This window comes from Rana temporaria, chromosome 3, assembly GCF_905171775.1.
Source record: "Rana temporaria chromosome 3, aRanTem1.1, whole genome shotgun sequence".
Lineage (NCBI taxonomy): Eukaryota > Metazoa > Chordata > Amphibia > Anura > Ranidae > Rana > Rana temporaria.
In genome coordinates this window covers 79,132,482-79,153,390 of record NC_053491.1, presented here as the reverse complement: position 1 = coordinate 79,153,390, position 20,909 = coordinate 79,132,482, and the positions used below count along the sequence as shown (strand labels likewise).

The following is a 20,909-nucleotide window of genomic DNA, read 5'->3' as shown; positions in this document are numbered from 1 at the left end:
ATTTCTCCTCTATAAGGCTTCATTTCCACTGGCGTTTTTACAGCTTAAAAACGCCTGTCCATGTTTATTTTGTAAAAATGAGCGTTTGAACGTTTAACATCTGGCGTTTTTACAGCTCTACTCTGGAGCTTCAGAACGCCCTGGTCCTGCGTTTTTTTTACAGCTCCAAAACGCCTATGCCATTTGCAGCTCAAAAACGCCTATGTGGGCATGATGCCATAGAACAACATGGACAGGCGTTTTTAAGCTGTAAAAAACGCTCAGAAATGTGGCTGTAAAAACGCCAGTGGAAATGAAGCCTAAGTGTGCAAAGTTTGTTGTCTGGAGGACCTACGGTTGGGGAGCACCAATTTTTCAAAGCCGTCCATAGACTCTCAGTCAGTCAGGGGCACAGTGAGGCACACAGATGGACACCCTGGGCTTATACTCGAGTCAATATGTTTTCCCATTTTTTTTGCGGTAAAATTAGGTGCCTCAGCTTATACTAGAGTATATACGGTACATCCTGACTGTAAGTTATGTCCCTTGTGTTGATATTTCTGTAGTTGTTTTGGCTGCACTTAGAAGCCACAGTACCATCTTTAATCCACTAGCCAGCACAATTAACCGCATCAAGAACATGGAGGTAACACCATCATAACAGAACAGAAACATGCCCTACAATAGTTGCACCTCTAGGATGAGCTACAAAAGTCAGAAATTTAAAATTGCCCTGGATATCTTCAAAAGCTTAAAACTAGAATGACAAATGTCTGAAAAGGCTGCATTTTTGGCAAACTGAAGATTCTTTGATCAATATTAAGTTTTATGAATAGAAAGGTTACAACAAATAAAAAGAAAGTCATGACACTGTCAATGTATTGACCAATGTAATGCTACCTTGGTGCATAGGATTATTAGTATCCACTGTTATCAAACGCATGCCTCTTTTCTATTAGGGCCTCATGCACACTGGGCTCCCCCGAATGCCTTTTCTCTTGGCAGGAGGAAAAGCTGCTTCAAAAATGCAGCCAGAGCCAAGTTTTTGCACACACATTTAGGTGCATCAAGCGTTTCCGGATTAATGGCTTCCATTGGCCAGGATATGGATTTATTTTGGCCATTGGAACGAATAAATGCTCAAGCAATAATAGCGTCTAGCAAGTTTACATGCATTTAGGTGCCAAGTTTTTTTTCTGCACAAGAGCTCCTCTACTGAACGCAAGTGGTTACAGTTTTTTTTTTAGCCTGTAAAACGCCTATGTGCGCATGGAGACAAAGGCTAACAGAAGTGCGTTTACAGACAGAAAAAAAAGTCAATGCCTGTAAAAGTGGCGTTCTGAAAGCCTTGTCTGCAGGAGCCCTAAATGTAGAGTGTATATTATCTCAATGATATAATATATCAGCTTGGGTGCTTGAGCAGGGAACAGCACAAGCAAAACATGACAAACATCGCAGGACAATCTGCAGCACTGTGCTACGGAAACAAGTTTACCAAGGCAAGGTGTGGATTATATAGCAAGCCAAAGACCCAAAGAAAGGTGATTCACACTGAAAGTGGGCATGACTTGCCAGGCAACTTCAGGGAATGCCTGGGTAATCTTCTTGTAATGTCGGATCACACCGATTAAGATAAGGATCAGACTTGGAGGCGACTTCCATTAAAGTCTATGGGCACAAGTCAGATAGACGTCACCTTGAAGTAGTACAGGAACCTTTTCTACAGTCGGTGTGACTTCAGTAGTGCCAATTAAGACGGTTCTCATTGACTGAAATGGAATTTTACAAGTCGGAACCTAGCCTAAAGACCAATTATTTACAATATAATTAACAGTGTTCAACAATACTGAATATGAGCATTACATTAAAATGTGGGACTGAAAGCAAAAATAGGATTTTAAAGTGTAAGTAAACCCATTCATCGTTTTCAGCCAAGGAAGCGGCCATCTTTGCCTCTGTTTAATCTATAACTGTCATGATGCTGCACATGTGATCAGTTTAGACACCAGCCATTGGATGGTTTGACAGTTTGGTTGAGAGTACAACCAATGGGAGTGTTACATTTTCGGCACGTGCCAGAAATTAATCTGTTTTATGTATGGGTTTACTTCCGCTTTAAATAATTACCCTTTGGATATACCAACAGGTATACATGTAGCATAAAAGACGACACTTACTGCAGCAGGCCTTCAGCAGGTCCTCCCTTGAGAACATCAGAGATGACTATTGATGTCTCCCCACTCTGGAAATGAGGGTTGTCTCTACCTCCTGATATTGCGATCCCAAATCCAAATCCTGGGGCCTATGGGGGAAAAAAAAAAAAAAATCAAGATTACCATTTAACATGCAAGAAGCAAACAAACAGCTGCAGTAGTGCTAGTCATCTACAGCAAGTGATGTACAAGGCTTTTCTTTTAAGCCAAATTGATACATTCAGTTTATGATGCGCATTCTAACTCCACACATTAGGAATGATTAGTGTTTAAAGAGGAACTGCAGTCTGCCCACATCATTTGTAATAAAACATCTTTACCCTTCTGAAGCTTCCCTCTAACCACTTTGCATAATTTATATATACTATGATTCTGTACTTGCCAAATATATATGCTGCAGAAATCTCTCTGCACCGAGTCTGGCTGCATCCATTTTAACTATGGGCAGATGAAGCAGTTGGACTACTACTACTACTGGATACAAAAGAACAGAATTACTGCCATATCATTATGGGAACCTCAAAAGCAGAGAGGTAAACATTTTATAAAATGGCAGCAATAGCCCATGAGACAGGCAGAGCGAGGCTAGAAAGACGGCATATATTATAGCACAAAGGTCTTTTAGATTTTTTTATTTATATTAGCTTAACTGGGAATCTGTCTCTGAATGGACACATGGAGCTGCAGCTCGGCTCAGGTGTCCCCATAGCAAGCTGCTTGCTGTGGGGGCACTCGACAGGAGGGAGGGGCCAGGTGCAGTGACGAGGGACCAGAGAAGAGGAGGATCTGGGCTGATCTGTGCAAATCCACTGCACAGGACAGGTAAGAATAACATGTTTGTTTATTTAACGAGAATTTACAATCCACTTTAAAGCAGTTACTTTTTATGTACTATAAAAAGTCATAAAATACAAATTCTATGCTGCTATATTTGATTATCACATGAAATTTGTTACACGTTTTTAAATAAAATTTTCTGTATGAATTTTAATATTCGTATCATACCGTTTCAATGATCACTTTATTATAGGCATTTAAATGTTTTTGAATTTACAAAAAAAAAAATCACAAAGCAGAGGCCATCCGACCAGAGCAGTGTCAATAATTACTATCTACGCACTCATTATACCAAGGATAGGTCCAGAACCAAGTATATTTCCACATTATTTTATTTGTGGTCCTTTTAATGGGATTGTCTGAGGGTATGTTGAGTATTCAGGGGTTATCGCCCATGCAGGGTGATGGGTTTGGGGGTAGTCCGTATAAAGAGGGGAAGACTTTTTCAGTACTCTCTGGATTGCCAAGAGTTTTGGTTGGGAGGAACCTCAAAACCCCGATTACAGGGACCTTGATCCTGAAGGGGCTAACCAGTCTGAGTCCAATAAAAGCAAGCGGAATCATGAGAGATTGAGCTGAATGCACCCGATTGAGCCACAGTAAGACCTGGTTCACACTGATGTGACAATTGCTCCAACTTTGGAGTAGTACTTTCCGCATCAGAAAACGGCCCTCGTTCAGTGCAATGGAACCATTCTAAATCGGTGCATCTCGAGTTACTTCGACTTAGAAAAAAGGTTCCTGCTAGGGTTGCACCGATACCGGTATCGGCACCAATACTACGCATTTTTGTGAGTATCGGTATTTGCGAAAATGCTCGGATACCAGAAGTGACATCACCTGGGGGGGGCGCCCCCCCTCCGGCAGCGGGTTTTGGAGCAGTAGCATACCCGTCCCGGAAAGTCAACTGTGTCCCCGGATCCAAGTTATGTCCCGTAACCGAGAGCCGCTGCCTGTTACCGTACATTGAAAATACATACTGTAGGTGCATTACTGCCAGACTTCATCCTGTTCCAGCTTCCCAGCAGTGTTAGGTTTCACAGTGGATGGTTCTCCTTTGCCTGTTTGCATGCAAGGCAACTTGCCGGTGACTTGTCCTTAAGGTTCCCCTAGCGGGAAAGTTCCTTCAAGGACTGCGCAGGGGCAAACTTGCCGACGGAAATCTCCGAACCTCGCCCGGCATCCAGGCTCATTCTTTAACATCCCCGTGGATTGGAGGATGTTAAAAAAAGAGCCAGGAGGCCGAGCGAGCAGAGCGAGCCGTCCGAGCGAAGTTTGCCCCTGCGCAGTCCTTGAAGGAACTTTCCCGCTAGGGGAACCTTAAGGACAAGTCACCGGCAAGTTGCCTTGCATGCAAACAGGCAGAGGAGAACCATCCACTGCGCCTGCGCAGTCCTTAAAGGAACTTTCTTGTTAGCCGGAACCATATCGGCAAATCACCGGACTTCTCGTGGACTTTGATGATGTGCGAAACTATAACATGCCGGCTGAGACAGCAGTGGGGGATGTTACATTAAAGCAACTGGAGGTATTGTACTTATGTGGGGAAACCTGTAAATCACTCAGCTAATCTTATCTGCTTCGGAGACTGTCAGCTAGGGACTGTTTATTTTTCTTTGTAGGATTGGAGGGTTAACATTCATTTGCAAGCCCCGTGATTTGCACTGCTGGCATATGCTGTAGAAATGGTCTTTAAGATGACCCTCCCATCACCATCCTCTTCCCCCAGCGACCACAGCCTATCTATTCCTATCCTAACTCTCCCACCCCACAATCCCTATCCACCACTTAGAACAGCCAAACTAAAATGGCTCATTCATATCACATACATTGGGCTGCATTGCTCATCACAATCCCAACACAACAAGCAGCCAAACTCCATTGTTTGTAATAGTCTCAATCTAAACCAAAGTGCCACGTGGGCATACAGAGGTGAAGATGGAATATGCTGCACTTAAATGCACTTGATCCCCATAAGTAAGCTCTGAGGGGTGGAGTGCAGCGTGTTGGGGGTGTGGCCTGACAAGAGCCCAGGCTGATACTGCCATTCATTCCAATACCAGTTGGTCTGCAATGATGTGCGGCTAAATGTGATATACCCTTTGACGTACTTAAAACGCAGCGCCAACATGCTGCAACACATTAAAATGGTTGTAAACACTTCCATACACCCAGTGAAGGTACTATCCTCAGGTGATACACAAAGATGAAACAAATCCTCCAACATAAGTTGTACTTATAAGCTTGTCTGATTTCAGAAAAAAGGGGGTGGAGAGCTAAAGTTACACTCTGCAGAGCTCAGTAAGGAGAGCTCTGAGAGCCGATCGAAAGAAAGGGGAAGGAAGAGACACCCCCCCCCCCCCACACACAGCAACAGAGCTGAGGCTGTCAATCAGCTGGAGGTCACTCCACGGTCACTTTTTTCTCTAGTTCTCAGAAAAACTTGTCAGAAGAAGTGATTCATGCTGATAGAGGAATGAAGCAACAGACAGAAATTACACCTAGTGCTCTGGATTCAGACAAGTACACACTATAGAGGGATGTGCTTTGTTAATTTCATATTTGAGGTTTCCAACCACTTTAAGGGAGAAAAAGATTTAGCTTCTGCCATGAGAAAAAATAAATACAACGCAACTTTTTTTTCAAGTCAACTCAAGTGTGTGTAAACACAAGTTAAACGCAATGCAAGTAAATCCAGCCACAACTTATTAGAGGCTAGACCAATAAAAATGATACAAATGCACAAAAAGTCCAAACACTCCTGCTCTTCCTTTCAATTTATTAGTATTTTCCTAATAAATATATATTTTTATCATAAGAAATGTAAACCCTTTTAAACCATACAAGGAAAATGCCAAATACTGTGACAGACAATATTTTGGACTGGCAATTTTTTTTGCAATATAGTAAAGCTTGGAAAACGATTCCTTCCTTGTGTCAGACTCCATGGCCTGGCACTTCTAATAAGAGTAAACATACTCCGAAGCCTTCACGTTAATCACTCATTGGCATCTGGACTATTCCTTGTGACCAACCCACTGCAGGAATTAGGTTCACACGCTGGCTGCTAATCCAACATTGGGCAGACCTTTCATGCTGTGCAGCTTACTCACATCTAACGGATGCAACAAACAAGCTGGGAAAGTCACATCTCGCTAAATGATTATTTACTGGCCGCAGCAGGCCACCCAGGAGTAGAACACAACATATTCCATATAATAAGCCTATACAAGTGACCAGTCCTATATAGCTATAGCTCTACTCTTCACAACCCACCTCTCTAAAGGCCGACCATAGAGTGTGCAAACTACTTTCCTGCAATCACGGGTTGCAAGAAAGAAATGTGCACGATTCCCCCATCACAGACAGGGGAATCCCTCCTGACGAGACATAGTGTTCTCCCAGTGGGGAGGGAGGAGAGTTAATGGAAGCCGTCTATGCAGAAACAGGGAACCACTTTTCTCCACCTTTGTTGCAGATTCCTACCGTATGTTATTCTGAAGAAATTAGGGATGTTGAATATAAAATCGCAGCATCGATGCATTGTGATTCAGACATTCACGATGCTGCGGCTGAATCGATCTCCGATGACGTCATCGGTCGTGCCGTGCGCTGCCTCTCCAGGAGAAACACAGAGGCAGAGCCTGCATGGTGGATTAAGCCCCCTCCCCTTCACTAAAGCAGAAAGTCAGCTGATGAGCTGACAGCCAGTACACGGCAGGGGGGAGGAGCTTGAGGAGACCCGACGTCAGGAGAGGCTTCACTGGAGGGACCAGAAGGAGAAAACACACTGAGCAGCATGGAGGAGGGGGAATCGACTGACAGCTGGGGAATGCCAGTGTCACTAATCCCATCCCTCTGCCCCCGATTCCACCCACCCCTCTGCCCCCCCGATCCCACCCACCCCTCTGCCCCCCCCGATCCCAAAAATTTACAGCGCTGCAGATTAAAAGGAAAGGTCATTTTTAACATCATTCAGTTACAATATGATGTGTGTCACAGTTGTATGTGTTATATTTGTTTCATTTGCAGTTTTTCTACCCTCACAAAAGTGGAGTTACCCTTTAAATCATTTCTTACTGCGTTTTTCTGCCTCCTCATCTGTTTATTAGGAACAAGCAGTACGATTTAGTAGCGGTCATGTGTACTGCTCTATGCACACCCTGGAGAATGAGCGTAGCCACCCTCTAACAGGAAGTCACTAGCCACCCTCTAACAGGAAGTCACTAGCCACCCTCTAACAGGAAGTCACTAGCCACCCTCTAACAGGAAGTCACTAGCCACCCTCTAACAGGAAGTCACTAGCCACCCTCTAACAGGAAGTCACTAGCCACCCTCTAACAGGAAGTCACTAGCCACCCTCTAACAGGAAGTCACTAGCCACCCTCTAACAGGAAGTCACTAGCCACCCTCTAACAGGAAGTCACTAGCCACCCTCTAACAGGAAGTCACTAGCCACCCTCTAACAGGAAGTCACTAGCCCCCCTCTAACAGGAAGTCACTAGCCCCCCTCTAACAGGAAGTCACTAGGCACCCTCTAACAGGAAGTCACTAGGCACCCTCTAAAAGGAAGTCACTAGCCACCCTCTAAAAGGAAGTCACTAGCCACCCTCTAAAAGGAAGTCACTAGCCACCCTCTAACAGGAAGTCACTAGCCACCCTCTAACAGGAAGTCACTAGCCCCCCTCTAACAGGAAGTCACTAGCCCCCCTCTAACAGGAAGTCACTAGCCCCCCTCTAACAGGAAGTCACTAGCCACCCTCTAACAGGAAGTCACATCACAGCAGCAAAAAAGGGAATTTGGAGATCTGGAGGCGGCCGAGAGGCCAGAGCAGCAGAAGGAACTTTTCCCAGTTGAGAATACATACTTGAATGGAATTCTCTTTTTCAAACCAGTTTAGTGTCACTTTAAGGTCGCCAGGTCACAGCTTCCGTAAAGTCTTTGTTTCCCACACGCTATCAAATCGCTTCTGCCAGTGGGATCATATGAGGAGATGTGTACTCAGGGAAAGGAAGAACACTCGGCAAAGTGTGAAGAAATCATCCTACTATACCATATACTGGTCCTAGTAATACTATCTATTATAGGAATAACTGACTGCTTTGTGAGGATCAGTGACATTGCTGTGCTGCGCTGATGGGGACACAAGCTGCTGAGGACACATACTGATGGGGACATTGCTGTGCTGCTGGGGACACTGCTGATGGGGACTTTGCTGTGCTGATAAGGACATTGCTGTTCTGATGGGGACACCGTTGATGAGGACACGGGTGTCCCCATCAATGGTGTCCCCATCAGCACAGCAATGTCCCCATCAGAGGTGTCCCCATCAGCGATGATGGGCACACTGCTGATGGGGACAATTCTGTTCTGATGGGGACATTGCTGGGGACACCGCTGTTTGGCACACTGCTGATGGGGACATGGGTGTCCACATCAATGGTGTCCCCATCAGGATAGCAATGTCCCCATCAGCGGTAACCCCATAATCGATGTCCCCATCAGCACAGCAATGTCCCCATCAGAGGTGTCCCCATCAGCGGTGATGGGGACACATGCTGCTGGGGACACCGCTGACAGGGACATTGCTGTGCTGATGGGGATATTGCGGTGGACACTGCTGATGGGGACATTGCTGTTCTGATGGGACATTGCTGGGGACACCGCTGATGGGGACATGGGTATCCCCATCAGCGGTGACCCATCATCGGTTTCCACATCAGCACAGCGGCGTCCCCATCAGCAATGATGGGGACGTTGCTAATGTGGAAACTGCTGATGTGAAACATTGCTGTGCTGATGGGGACATTGCTGAGGACACCGCTGATTGGCACACTGCTGATGGGGACAAAGGTGTCCCCATCAATGGTGTCCCCATCAGTACAGCAATGTCCCCATCAGCGTCCCCATTCTGATGGGGACATTGCTGTTCTGATGGGGACACCACTGATAGGGACACGGGTGTCCCATCAACCGCGTCCCCAACAGCAGTGTCCCCATCAGTGGTGTCCCCATCAGCTGCTAATGGGGACTCCGCTGATGGGGACATTGCTGTTCTGATGGGGACATCATTAATGGGGACATTGCTGTGCTGATGCTGACATTGCTGTTCTGATGGGGACATTGCTGTTCTGATGGGGACACCGCTGATGGGGACATTGCTGTGCTGATGGGGACAACGCTGATAGGGACACGGGTGTCCCCATCAATGGTGTCCCATCAGCACAGCAATGTCCCCAACAGCAGCGTCCCCATCAGTGGTGTCCCATCAGCACAGCAATGTCCCCAACAGCAGCGTCCCCATCAGTGGGTGTCCCCATGATGGGAATATTGTTTTTCTGATGGGAATATTGTTTTTTTGATGGGAATATTTTTTTTCTGATGGGGACATTGCTGTTCTGATTTGGCCATTGCTGTTCTGATGGGGACACCGCTGATAGGGACACGGGTGTCCCCATCAATGGTGTCCCCATCAGCCGCGTCCCCAACAGCAGTGTCCCCATCAGTGGTGGCCCCTATCAGCTGCTAATGGGGACTCCGCTGATGGGACATTGCTGTTCTGATGGGGACATCGTTGATGGGGACATTGCTGTGCTTAAGGGTGACACGGGTCTCCCCATCAGCGGTGTCCCATCAGCACAGCAATGTCCCCATCAGATGCTGATGGGGACATTGCTGTGCTGATGCTGACATTGCTGTGCTGATGCTGACATTGCTGTGCTGATGCTGACATTGCTGTGCTGATGGGGACATTGCTGTGCTGATGGGGACATTGCTGTGCTGATGGGGACATTGCTGTGCTGATGCTGACATTGCTGTGCTGATGCTGACATTGCTGTTCTGATGGGGACATTGCTGTGCTGATGGGGCATTGCTGTGCTGATGCTGACATTGCTGTGCTGATGCTGACATTGCTGTGCTGATGCTGACATTGCTGTGCTGATGCTGACATTGCTGTGCTGATGGGGACATTGCTGTGCTGATGGGGACATTGCTGTGCTGATGGGGACATTGCTGTGCTGATGGGGACATTGCTGTGCTGATGGGGACATTGCTGTGCTGATGCTGACATTGCTTGCTGATGGGGACATTGCTGTGATGATGGGGACATTGCTGTGCTGATGGGGACATTGCTGTGCTGATGGGGACATTGCTGTGCTGATGGGGACATTGCTGTGCTGATGCTGACATTGCTGTTCTGATGGGGACATTGCTGTGCTGATGGGGGCATTGCTGTGCTGATGCTGACATTGCTGTGCTGATGCTGACATTGCTGTGCTGATGCTGACATTGCTGTGCTGATGGGGACATTGCTGTGCTGATGGGGACATTGCTGTGCTGATGGGGACATTGCTGTGCTGATGGGGACATTGCTGTGCTGATGGGGACATTGCTGTGCTGATGGGGACATTGCTGTGCTGATGGGGACACCGCTGATAGGGACACGGGTGTCCCCATCAATGGTGTCCCCATCAGCGGTGTCCCCATCAGCACAGCAATGTCCCCAACAGCAGCGTCCCCATCAGCAGTGTCCCTATCAGCGATGATAGGGACTCCGCTGATGGGAATATTGTTTTTCTGATGGGAATATTGTTTTTCTGATGGGAATATTGTTTTTCTGATGGGGACACCGCTGATAGGGACACAGTGGTGTTCCAATCAGCTGCTAATGGGGACACTGCTGATGGGGACTCCGCTGATGGGGACATTGCTGTGCTGATGCTGACATTGCTGTTTGATGAGGACATTGCTGTGCTGATGGGGACACGGGTGTCCCCATCAATGGTGTCCCCATCAGCGGTGTCCCCATCAGCACAGCAATGTCCCCATCAGCGGCGTCCCCATCAGCTTCTAATGGGGACACCGCTGATGGGGACATTGCTGTTTCTGATGGGGACATTGCTGTGCTGATGGGGATACGGGTGTCCCATCAATGGTGTTCTCATCAATGGTGTCCTCATCAGCGGTGTCCCCATCAGCACAGCAATGTCCCCATCAGCACAGCAATGTCCCCATCAGCACAGCAATGTCCCCCTGATGGGGACATTGCTGTGCTGATGGGGACACCGCTGTGCTGATGGGGACACCGCTGATAGGAACACGGGTGTCCCCATCAGCGATGATGGGACATTGCTGTTCTGATGGGGATATTGCTGTGGACACTGCTGTGGGGATGGGGACACGGCTGTGTGATGGGGACACGGCTGTGGGATGGGGACACGGCTGTGGTGATGGGGACACGGCTGTGGTGATGGGGACATGGCTGTGGTGATGGGGACATGGCTGTGGCGACGGGGTTAATGCTGGGGACGCTGGCGACGGGGTTAATGCTGGGGACGCTGCTGATGGGACACAGATGATGGGGATCTCTAATGAGGGACACAGACGTGTGGAAGGCTCCGATGGGAACACAGACGTGTGGAAGGCTCCGATGGGGACAGAGGCGTGTGGAAGGCTCCGATGGGGACAGGCGTGTGGAAGGCTCCGATGAGGACAGACGTGTGGAAGGCTCCGATGGGGACAGAGACGTGGAAGGCTATGATGAGGTCACAGGCGTGTGGAAGGCTCTGATGGGGACACAGGCGTGTGGAAGGCTGATGGGGACACAGGCGTGTGGAAGGCTCTGTTGGGGACGCAGGCGTGTGGAAGGCTCTGATGGGGACACAGGCGTGTGGAAGGCTCTGATGGGGACACAGACGTGTGGAAGGCTCTGATGGGTACACAGGCGTGTGGAAGGCTCTGATGGGGACACAGGCGTGTGGAAGGCTCTGATGGGTACACAGGCGTGTGGAAGGCTCTGATGGGGACACAGGCGTGTGGAAGGCTCTGTTGGGGACACAGGCGTGTGGAAGGCTCTGTTGGGGACACAGGCGTGTGGAAGGCTCTGATGGGGACACAGGCGTGTGGAAGGCTATGATGAGGTCGCAGACGTGTGGAAGGCTCTGATGGGTACACAGGCGTGTGGAAGGCTATGATGGGGACACAGGCGTGTGGAAGGCTCTGATGGGGACACAGGCGTGTGGAAGGCTCTGATGGGGACACAGACGTGTGGAAGGCTGATGGGGACAGGTGAAGGCTATGATGAGGTCGCAGATGTGTGGAAGGCTCTGAAGGGGACACAGATGTGTGAAAGGCTATGATGAGGTCGCAGACGTGTGGAAGACTATGATGAGGTCGCAGACGTGTGGAAGGCTCTGATGGGGACACAGGCGTGTGGAAGGCTATGACGAGGTCGCAGACGTGTGCAAGGCTCTGATGGGGACACAGGCGTGTGCAAGGCTCTGATGGGACACAGGCATTTGCAAGGCTCTGATGAGGTCGCAGACGTGTGGAAGGCTCTGATGGGGACACAGGCGCGTGCAAGGCTATGATGAGGTCGCAGACGTGTGGGAGGCTCTGATGAGGTCGCAGACGTGTGGAAGGCTCTGATGGGGACACAGGCGTGTGGAAGGCTATGATGAGGTCGCAGACGTGTGGAAGACTCTGATGGGGACACAGATGTGATCTGAGATACATATATAATGGGGATCTGGAGGATGGCACAGACATAAGGGGGGACTATGATGAGGACTCTGATGTAAGCGTAAACTCTCAAATCTTTTCCTTGTTCAGATATCTCCTTCAGTTATGGAAGGAAAAAAGAAAAGAAAAGTGGACAGCGAATGCCGCATATTTAATGAGCAATGGAACCTAAAGTACTTTTTTGTACAAGCGGGCGATAAAGCCTCGTGTCTCATATGCAATGAAAATGTTGCAGTTTTGAAGGAGTACAATTTGCGTCGGCACTATGAGACAAAACACGAGCAAAGTTATTCTAAATTCACAGGAAAACAGCGTTCGGAAAAATTTCAATTGATGCAACGCAATTTGCTTTCCCAAAAAGCTCTATTTACGCAAAAGAAAAGTGAAAATGAAGCTTTAACTCGGGCCAGTTATAAAGTTGCTTATGCCTTGGCTAAAAGAGGAAAACCATTCACGGACGGAGATCTTATTAAGGAGTGTATGATGGAAGCAGTGGAAGAGTTATGCCCAGAAAAAGCTAATTTGTTCAAAACTATAAGTCTTGCACCTAATACTATTGCTCGTAGAATTGACGATATAGGAAGCAATATAGTTAATCAAATTGCAGAAAAAGCAAAAAATGTTCTTGTGTATTCTCTCGCACTTGATGAGTCAACTGATGTGTGTGATACATCACAACTTTTAGTGTTCATTCGTGGTGTCGACAGCGAATTTGATGTCACACAAGAGTTAGCATCAGTGCATAGCATGCACAGCACAGTAACTGGAGAAGACATCTTCAAAGAACTGCAAAAAACTGTGACGGAATATAACCTGGAGTGGAATAAACTGCAATGTGTGACAATTGATGGAGGAAAAAACATGTCTGGGGCGAAGAAAGGTTTAGTTGGACAAATAATGAAAACTTGCGAGGTTGGTGGATTCTCAAAGCCCATGTTCCTGCATTGCATTATCCATCAGCAAGCATTGTGTGGAAAATATCTGGATATGTCTTGTGTTCTGAAACCTGTTGTTTCAGTAGTAAATTTTATTCGATCTCATGGGCTTAATCATCGCCAGTTTCGTGATTTTCTAAAAGAAATTGACTCAAAGTACATTGACTTGACTTACTACACAGCAGTTCGATGGCTTAGTTGTGGAACAGTTCTATCACGCTTCTTTCACCTCAGAGAAGAAATTAATTCATTTCTAACAGAAAAAAATCGACCCGACCCACTTTTGTCAAACACTGACTGGCTTTGGAAATTGGCATTTTTTGCAGATTTGACAGACCATATGAATCAACTGAATCTGAAATTGCAAGGTGAAACCAATTTGATTTGTGACCTATTTGTGCATGTCAAGTCATTCAGGGCAAAACTCATGCTTTTTGAAGGACAGGTGAAAGACCATAATTTGGTTCATTTCCATGTTGTGAAAAATTTCATAAAGAGAGCAAAACAGAATTTCCTTCTTCATTTGCAACTGTAATCATTCAGGGCTTGCAAAAACAATTTCGGGAGCGATTTTCTGATCTTGATGGTAGAGCAGATGATATAAAACTGTTTCAAAATCCATTTGACTGCAATGTTGAAACACTCCCAAGTCAGTTTCAATTGGAAATTATTGACCTACAATCAGATGACATGCTGAAAGACAAATATAAAGAAGGAAATTTGATCCAATTTTATAAATCTTTGCAGCCTGAGCAGTTTCCAAATTTGAAGCAATTTGCTCGTAGACTTGTGTCAGTCTTTGGTACAACATACCTGTGCGAACAAACATTTTCAAAAATGAAGTATGTCAAGTCCAAATATCGAGCAAATTTATCGGATGATCATTTGAAGTCCATCCTAATAATTGGCTCCTCAAGCCTGAAACCTCAGTACAGTGACATTTTGAAATTAAAAAATCAGCTCCATCGTTCACATTGAATTTGTAAACATGTTTTTTGTTTTGTGAACCTGAAGCACAAAATTTTTGCATTATGTTTTGCTGTTTACACAAAATTGCCAGATCTGTGTTGAAAGTTGCAGACTGATTTTATTTTACTTCGACTAAAATTAAAGGCCCAAGTTTATTTTGAATGTCTTTGCGTTGTTTTGCTAAAGTTTTTTATAGAATACCAATCTTATTCTGTTCCCTTTGAAGTGTATGTCGGGGGGGGGGGGGGGGGCGAAGCATATCCGTACATATCTTTAATACATGCACACTTCCCCATGTTTTGGCTCCAAGTACAAACAATCCTAGGATAGAAAGTGTGTAACTGGCAGGATCACCAGGTGAAGAAAACACTGCTCTTTCTCCCTGGTCTCACAGAACAGACTGATAGCAGCAGGGGACATTGGCTCCTGTTGCTGCCAATCAAATCCAGTGAGAAAAAGTATCGGGGGACGAGCCATGCTTTGAGAGTCAATGGATGCACACACAGAAGAAGGAGCCAAGATTGCTGGTGGGGGAATCTCAGAAGAGGAGGTTCGGGGACAATCTATGCAATACCAGTGCACCAAGCAGGTAAATAAACTTTATATTTTAGGGTAAAATAAAGCAGCTTTTAGAATCTCTTTGAAGCTAAACTCCAGGCACATTCCAAACACTCATTTAAAAATATTGCTCAATGGCCACAAAGCATATAAATCCACTTTGTGTGCACTACATGCCTGTACAATCCCATATATTACCTTGTAACTGTCACATTGCCACAGCCCTACATGGCCTGTGCGGAGAACAGCGCTGTGGAAGGGGCTCAGCAGCTCCACCCACTACAGGCTGGCTGCAGGAGGGGCGGAGACAAGACCAGTCACCCTGCACAAAGACAGAGCAGCAGTGGCCGGTCTGTATTACAGGAAGCTCTACACAGCAATGTTTTACAATGATTACTGCACAGACCCAGAAGAAACGCACAAAGCTCATCACTCAACACTGCACAGGATACAATATGGGGGAATTCATAAAGGGTGTCACTCTTTAGAACTGCGTTGGGGTGCAGCACTGAAGGTATCGGTGCTTGCGTCATGTACATGAATCTGTCTGTACTGAGGATGGGTCCACACTGGGCACCAATACCTCAGTGAACTCCCTCCCCAGCCACTGAAGACAGAAAAGGCACTTAGTGCTCTGGAATGAGACACACTATAAAGGGATAGGCTTTGTTCATATTTCATGTCTGAGGTATACAACAAATCTAAAGTGTTACTAAACCCAGGACCCTGCATTCTCTATATCTGCTCTCCCACAGAACACAGAAATGCAATTATTTTAGCAAATATAAACTAAATACCTTTTCTTATAGGCAGTATATAGCAGTCTTGTGACTTCTGGTTAAAGGCTGCAGGACCCCTGTCCCTCTGTCTGGACAGTGCCGATTGGCCCTTTGCTGATCATATTCACTCCCAAAGAAAAAAAAAATAGCAACACACACCAAACTGAGCATTTCCATTGAGCCCCCAAAGCTCGGTACTGTCAGGAGATTGACTGTTACTGCATATAGACCGATTTTACCATTGTGGGTTGAGTACCACTTTGAGGCTGGGTCTCCGCATTCAATTTGCATGACAGAAGAGTGTAAGCGGCACTCAATGGAGCCGGTTCACACATCTCCAGGGCGGCTATGCAGGGGTCCTGTGCATTTTTGGCTCAGTTTCAGGTCAGTAGTCACGCAAAAATTTGGGCCCGGTTTGTCCCTGAAACGGAGAACGGGGACGACCCTTGCTGTGAGCCACATCTGAATTAAAATTGAACCGATCCACGAGCACAGTGTCCTATCGGCATGAATCACTTCTGATACATTTTCCTGACACCAAGAGAAAAAATGGTGACAGGGGAGGGACCTCCAGCTGATTGACAGCCTCAGCTCTGTTCCTGTGTGCCAAGTTAAGGGGGGTGTGTCGCTTCCTCCAATCAGCACTACAGAGTGTAACTTCAGCTCTCCACCCTGTTTTCTGACAGCTCAGAGAAGCATTATAAATTCTGGACTTTGAACAGATGTAGAGAAGAGAAGACTGCAGATAAACAGGTATAAATGTATGTAGGAGAGTTTTGTTTCATCGCCAGTCACTTCACTAGACATACGGGTTTACAACTCTAAGGAAACTACCGCCAGAAAAGTGATGTTGGGGCCGCATTTAAATTTGCCTATTGAGTTCTGTGAATGGAGAAGGGCAGAGATGGGGCAGCTAAAATGCGACTCATTTCCCTGTATGAGAGCTGCCAGGGGTTGGAAGTACAGAGATACAAAAGGAGCAGTTTGGATGTGTTATAAAACTAATTCAAGGGAACTTTTTCTCTACATGCCAAAAAAATTAAATGTTCCACCTTTTCTATGTGTATTATAGCTACTTCTATAGTCCTATGCAAGTTACGTAGTGCTGGCTCCTGGATCTGGGTGAAATCTGCCCACATCTGACATAACTTGTGAAAAGCAGGCAAATGAATGTATTGGTCTTTGTAGTAAATGTCAGGGCACAGACACTTGGACTGATGAATACCTGACCCCTTTCCACAATATTACCAAGTTATAGGCTTACATCCAGTGCTTTTTCCTTTATTGACCTGGATTGATTAAATCAGACCTAGAAATTACTCCTGAAGATGTATGAAGCAGCAACAGTGCAGCTTTGATCCATCATATACAGTTCTCTCTGCCCACAGAGGCCGTACTGTATATATAGCCCCCATCACTCATTCCTACAGTGCCCCCCCCCCCCTCCCCCCCTCACAGTTACCAAATATAGACTGGGCAGACATCAAGTCCCTGTGTACAGCCTGGGCCTAGGATTCAAGGATCAAAGGGCCACTTTGAAGACCTAGACTGGTCATATATGTAGAGAAACGTCCGTTTGCAGTGCGAATGACTATTCTTTGCTCGATAGCGACTTGTCCACTAACTGATCGAATACAGTCGTTTCCATGATTTAAAGTGATCGATCAATAACATACATTTTGGTTGAAATGGTAAAAGTTTTTCTTTGGAACCATCGACATTAGCCAGGCCTACTGTCAAAATCAAATGATAAAGTTGAGACCACTAAGAGCACCAAAGTCGAACGATCTTTTGGAAAACGTCCAGTTTCAGACGAAATTTTATAAGTTTAGAATATAGCCAGCATAAGGCTTCAAAGGGTTGTAAAGTTAACATGTCTTTCCTAAATAGCTTCCTTTACCTTAGTGCAGTCCCCCTTCACTTACCTCATCCTTCCATTTTGCTTTTAAATGTCCTTATTTCTTCTGAGAAATCCTCACTTCCTGTTCTTCGGTCTGTAACTCCACACAGTAATGTGAGGCTTTCTCCCTGGTGTGGAGTGTTGTGCTCTCCCCCTCCCTTGGACTACAGGAGAGTCAGGACGCTCTCTACGTTGCAGATAGAGAAAGAAGCTGTGTGTTAGTGGGCGTCCTGACTCTCCTGTAGTCCAAGGGAGGGGCGAGCACGACACTCCACACCAGGGAGAAAGCCTTGCATTGCTGTGTGTAGTTACAGAGACAAGAACAGGAAGTGAGGATTTCTCAGAAGAAATAAGGACATTTAAAAGCAAAATGGAAGGATGAGGTAAGTGAAGGAGGACTGCACTAAGGTAAAGGAAGCTATTTAGGAAAAAAATAAAATTGTACCTTTACAACCCCTTTCATGTACACTAGCCTACACTGGCAGCTCCCAAACTTGAGTTTAGGAGCTTTCGGCATTTTTTTTGACAAAGGTCCTAAACTCAACTTCATAAAAGCCTATGGGGTTGATTTACTAAAGTAACATTTAGGCCCCATGCACACGAGAAGCAAATGCAAACACATGTAAACTCAAGTTTTCAAAGGCAAAAACCGGCGTTTAAAACGCCTGTTTTTGCCGCAAATTTTGCCGCATTTAGCCGCGTTTGCGGCTATCAGCGCTCATAACAGACATTGTAGACCCTCCCAAAGCTTTGAAACGCAAAAACGTTTGCGTCTGAACCCAAAATGTTGTGTCTGAAAAAACGAGCCTAAACCCAACTGCTTTAAAATGCAAAAAAATTTGAATGTGTGCATGGACACATAGGATAACATTAAATGTGTTCAGGGGCAGTTGAAAAAAATGCCCAAATGCCTCTGAACGTGAGTTTACCAGCGTCTCGTGTGCATGGGGCCTTACTGTGTACTACAAATGCACGTGGAAGTGCCACTGCTGTAGATCGTGGGGGAGGCTCTGCTGATTTCTATCATCCAATCATGTGCGAGCAAAAATGCCGTTTTTTTTTTTTGTTTTGTTTTTATTGTCCTTGCAGATCCCCCTCAGATCTACAACGACTGCACCAGCAGCGCACAGTGGATTTGCGCCCTATATGTCCATGTACACATGCAGACGTGGCAAAAAGTTTTGAGAATGACACAAGTATTATTACATTTTCACAAAGTCTGTTGCCTCCTTTTTTATCATGTCAATTTGCATATACAGTACTCAAGAATGTTATTGAAGAATGATCCGATGAATTGCAATTACTTGCAAAGTCCCTCTTTGCCATGAAAATTAACTTAAAGCGGATGTGCCACGGTGAAAAAATATTAAAAGCCAGCAGGTACAAATACTGCAGCTGCTGACTTTTAATATTAGGACACTTACCTGTCCTGGAGTCCAGCTCTGATCGCAGCAGAGCATGAGCGATCGCTCGTCTCTCTGCTGCTCCCCCCGCCATCCACGCTGAGGGAACCAGGAAGTGAAGCGCTGCGGCTTCACTGCCCGGTTCCCTACGGCGCATGCGCGAGTCGCGCTGCGCCCGCCGATTGGCTCACACGCTGTGTGCTGGGAGCCGAGTGTTCCCAGCACACAACGGGCGACAGACGGGAAGTCAGAAAAACCCGTCTTTCGCCCGTAGCGTGTGGCCGGAAGTGGGTGCAAATACCTGTCTTTAGACAGGTGTCTGCACCCCCCTCCCCCCTGAAAGGTGTCAAATGTGACACCGGAGGGGGGGAGGGTTCCGATCAGCGGGACTCCACTTTAGGGTGGAGAACCGCTTTAATCCCATGAAAAAAAATCTACTGCATTTGTGAAGAAGGCTTCAGGGTGCCCAAGAAAGTCCAGCGAGTGCCAGGACTGTCTCCTACAGTTGATTCAACTGGGGGATGGGGGCACCACCAGTGCAGAGCTTGCTCAGGAATGGCAGCAGGCAGGTGCCAGTACATCAGTGATGAGAAGAATTTTGGAGGATAGCCTGGGGACAGGAAGGGCAGCAAAGAAGCCAATTCTGTCCAGGAAAACATCAGGGAGAGACTGATATCCTGCAAAAAGTACAGGGATTGGATTGCGGAAGACTGGGGTAAAGTCATTTTCTCAGATGAATCTCCTATCTGTTTTGGGCATCCAGAAAAAACATTTATGGAGAGGAAACGGTGAGCGCTACCATCAGTCACGTGGCATGCCAACTATAAAGTATCCCGAGACCATTCATGTGTGGGGTTGCTTCTCAGCCCAGGGAGCGGGCCCACTCACAATTTTATGTAAGAACACACCCATGAATAAAGAAGAAACTTTTCATCGCCAGCTGCGGGAAAACGCAGAATGCAGCAAAAATGCCACGACTTTGCTGCATTTCCCATGGCTGCCGTAAATGTAGGCCAGTGTACATGAAGCCCAACACAGGTACTTGCAGACACCACAAGCTGCCAGCAGGTCAGGACTGTCATGTCTCCAGTCCTATACCGTGTAGTACACCACTTAACTCTCATCTGAACTACATAGACCTCCGTTTATTTGTTCTTTCTCTACATAAAGTGATATAAAGAACCATCAAAACACTCCCCACTAGGTCCTAATAAACCCAGCCATCTACAATGCACGAGATAGACATCTTACCCATGTATAAATAGACATTTTCTACCATCATCTCCAACATTCCACGGTATAATAAAAGGGTATGCTGATGTCTAGACACTTAATTATGCTTCTCTGTGTTTATTCATTCAAAGCAATCTACAGCCAGTTACGTCCATGGATTATTTATTGTGCAAAGGCAGAGGAAACGATACTGTAAAAACAGTAACCATACAGCTCCACCCAAAACTAATCCTATCATTTTAGAGGACAGGATAACCGGGAACCACATATGTACAGCAAAGGCTCTCCCACAAATCCCCCTTTGTATTGCAAAGTAACCTCATTGCTGTTACCACTGTGTGATCCCATCATAATGCATGTCAACCCACCGTGCTGTATGTCCTCAGTGCTAGGAAAGAGAATACAATTCAAATACGTAGCAATGGCTAATATCATTGCTGGGCAGGAATATAAATTTAAAGTCAGTCAATCTGTCACAATAAAATGCAGGAAGCAGCCCGGCTACAACTAGAGACAGAACACAGTTCCTAAATCAATGGTATATGTTCCTTATACATATTTATGACAGCTGTATGGCATA

At 46.3% G+C, this 20,909-nt stretch overlaps 1 protein-coding gene across 10 annotated transcripts in view; it reads right to left on the bottom strand.

Annotated features, from left to right (window-relative positions):
* TJP1 (tight junction protein 1) overlaps positions 1–20,909 on the bottom strand; it is a 539,980-nt gene that overhangs the window by 99,734 nt on the left and 419,337 nt on the right. For all 10 annotated transcript variants that reach the window (XM_040342798.1, XM_040342801.1, XM_040342802.1 and 7 more), the window contains one exon: positions 2,157–2,281. In XM_040342798.1, the coding sequence (XP_040198732.1) occupies positions 2,157–2,281 (125 nt within the window). The remainder of the gene's footprint in view (positions 1–2,156; positions 2,282–20,909) is intronic.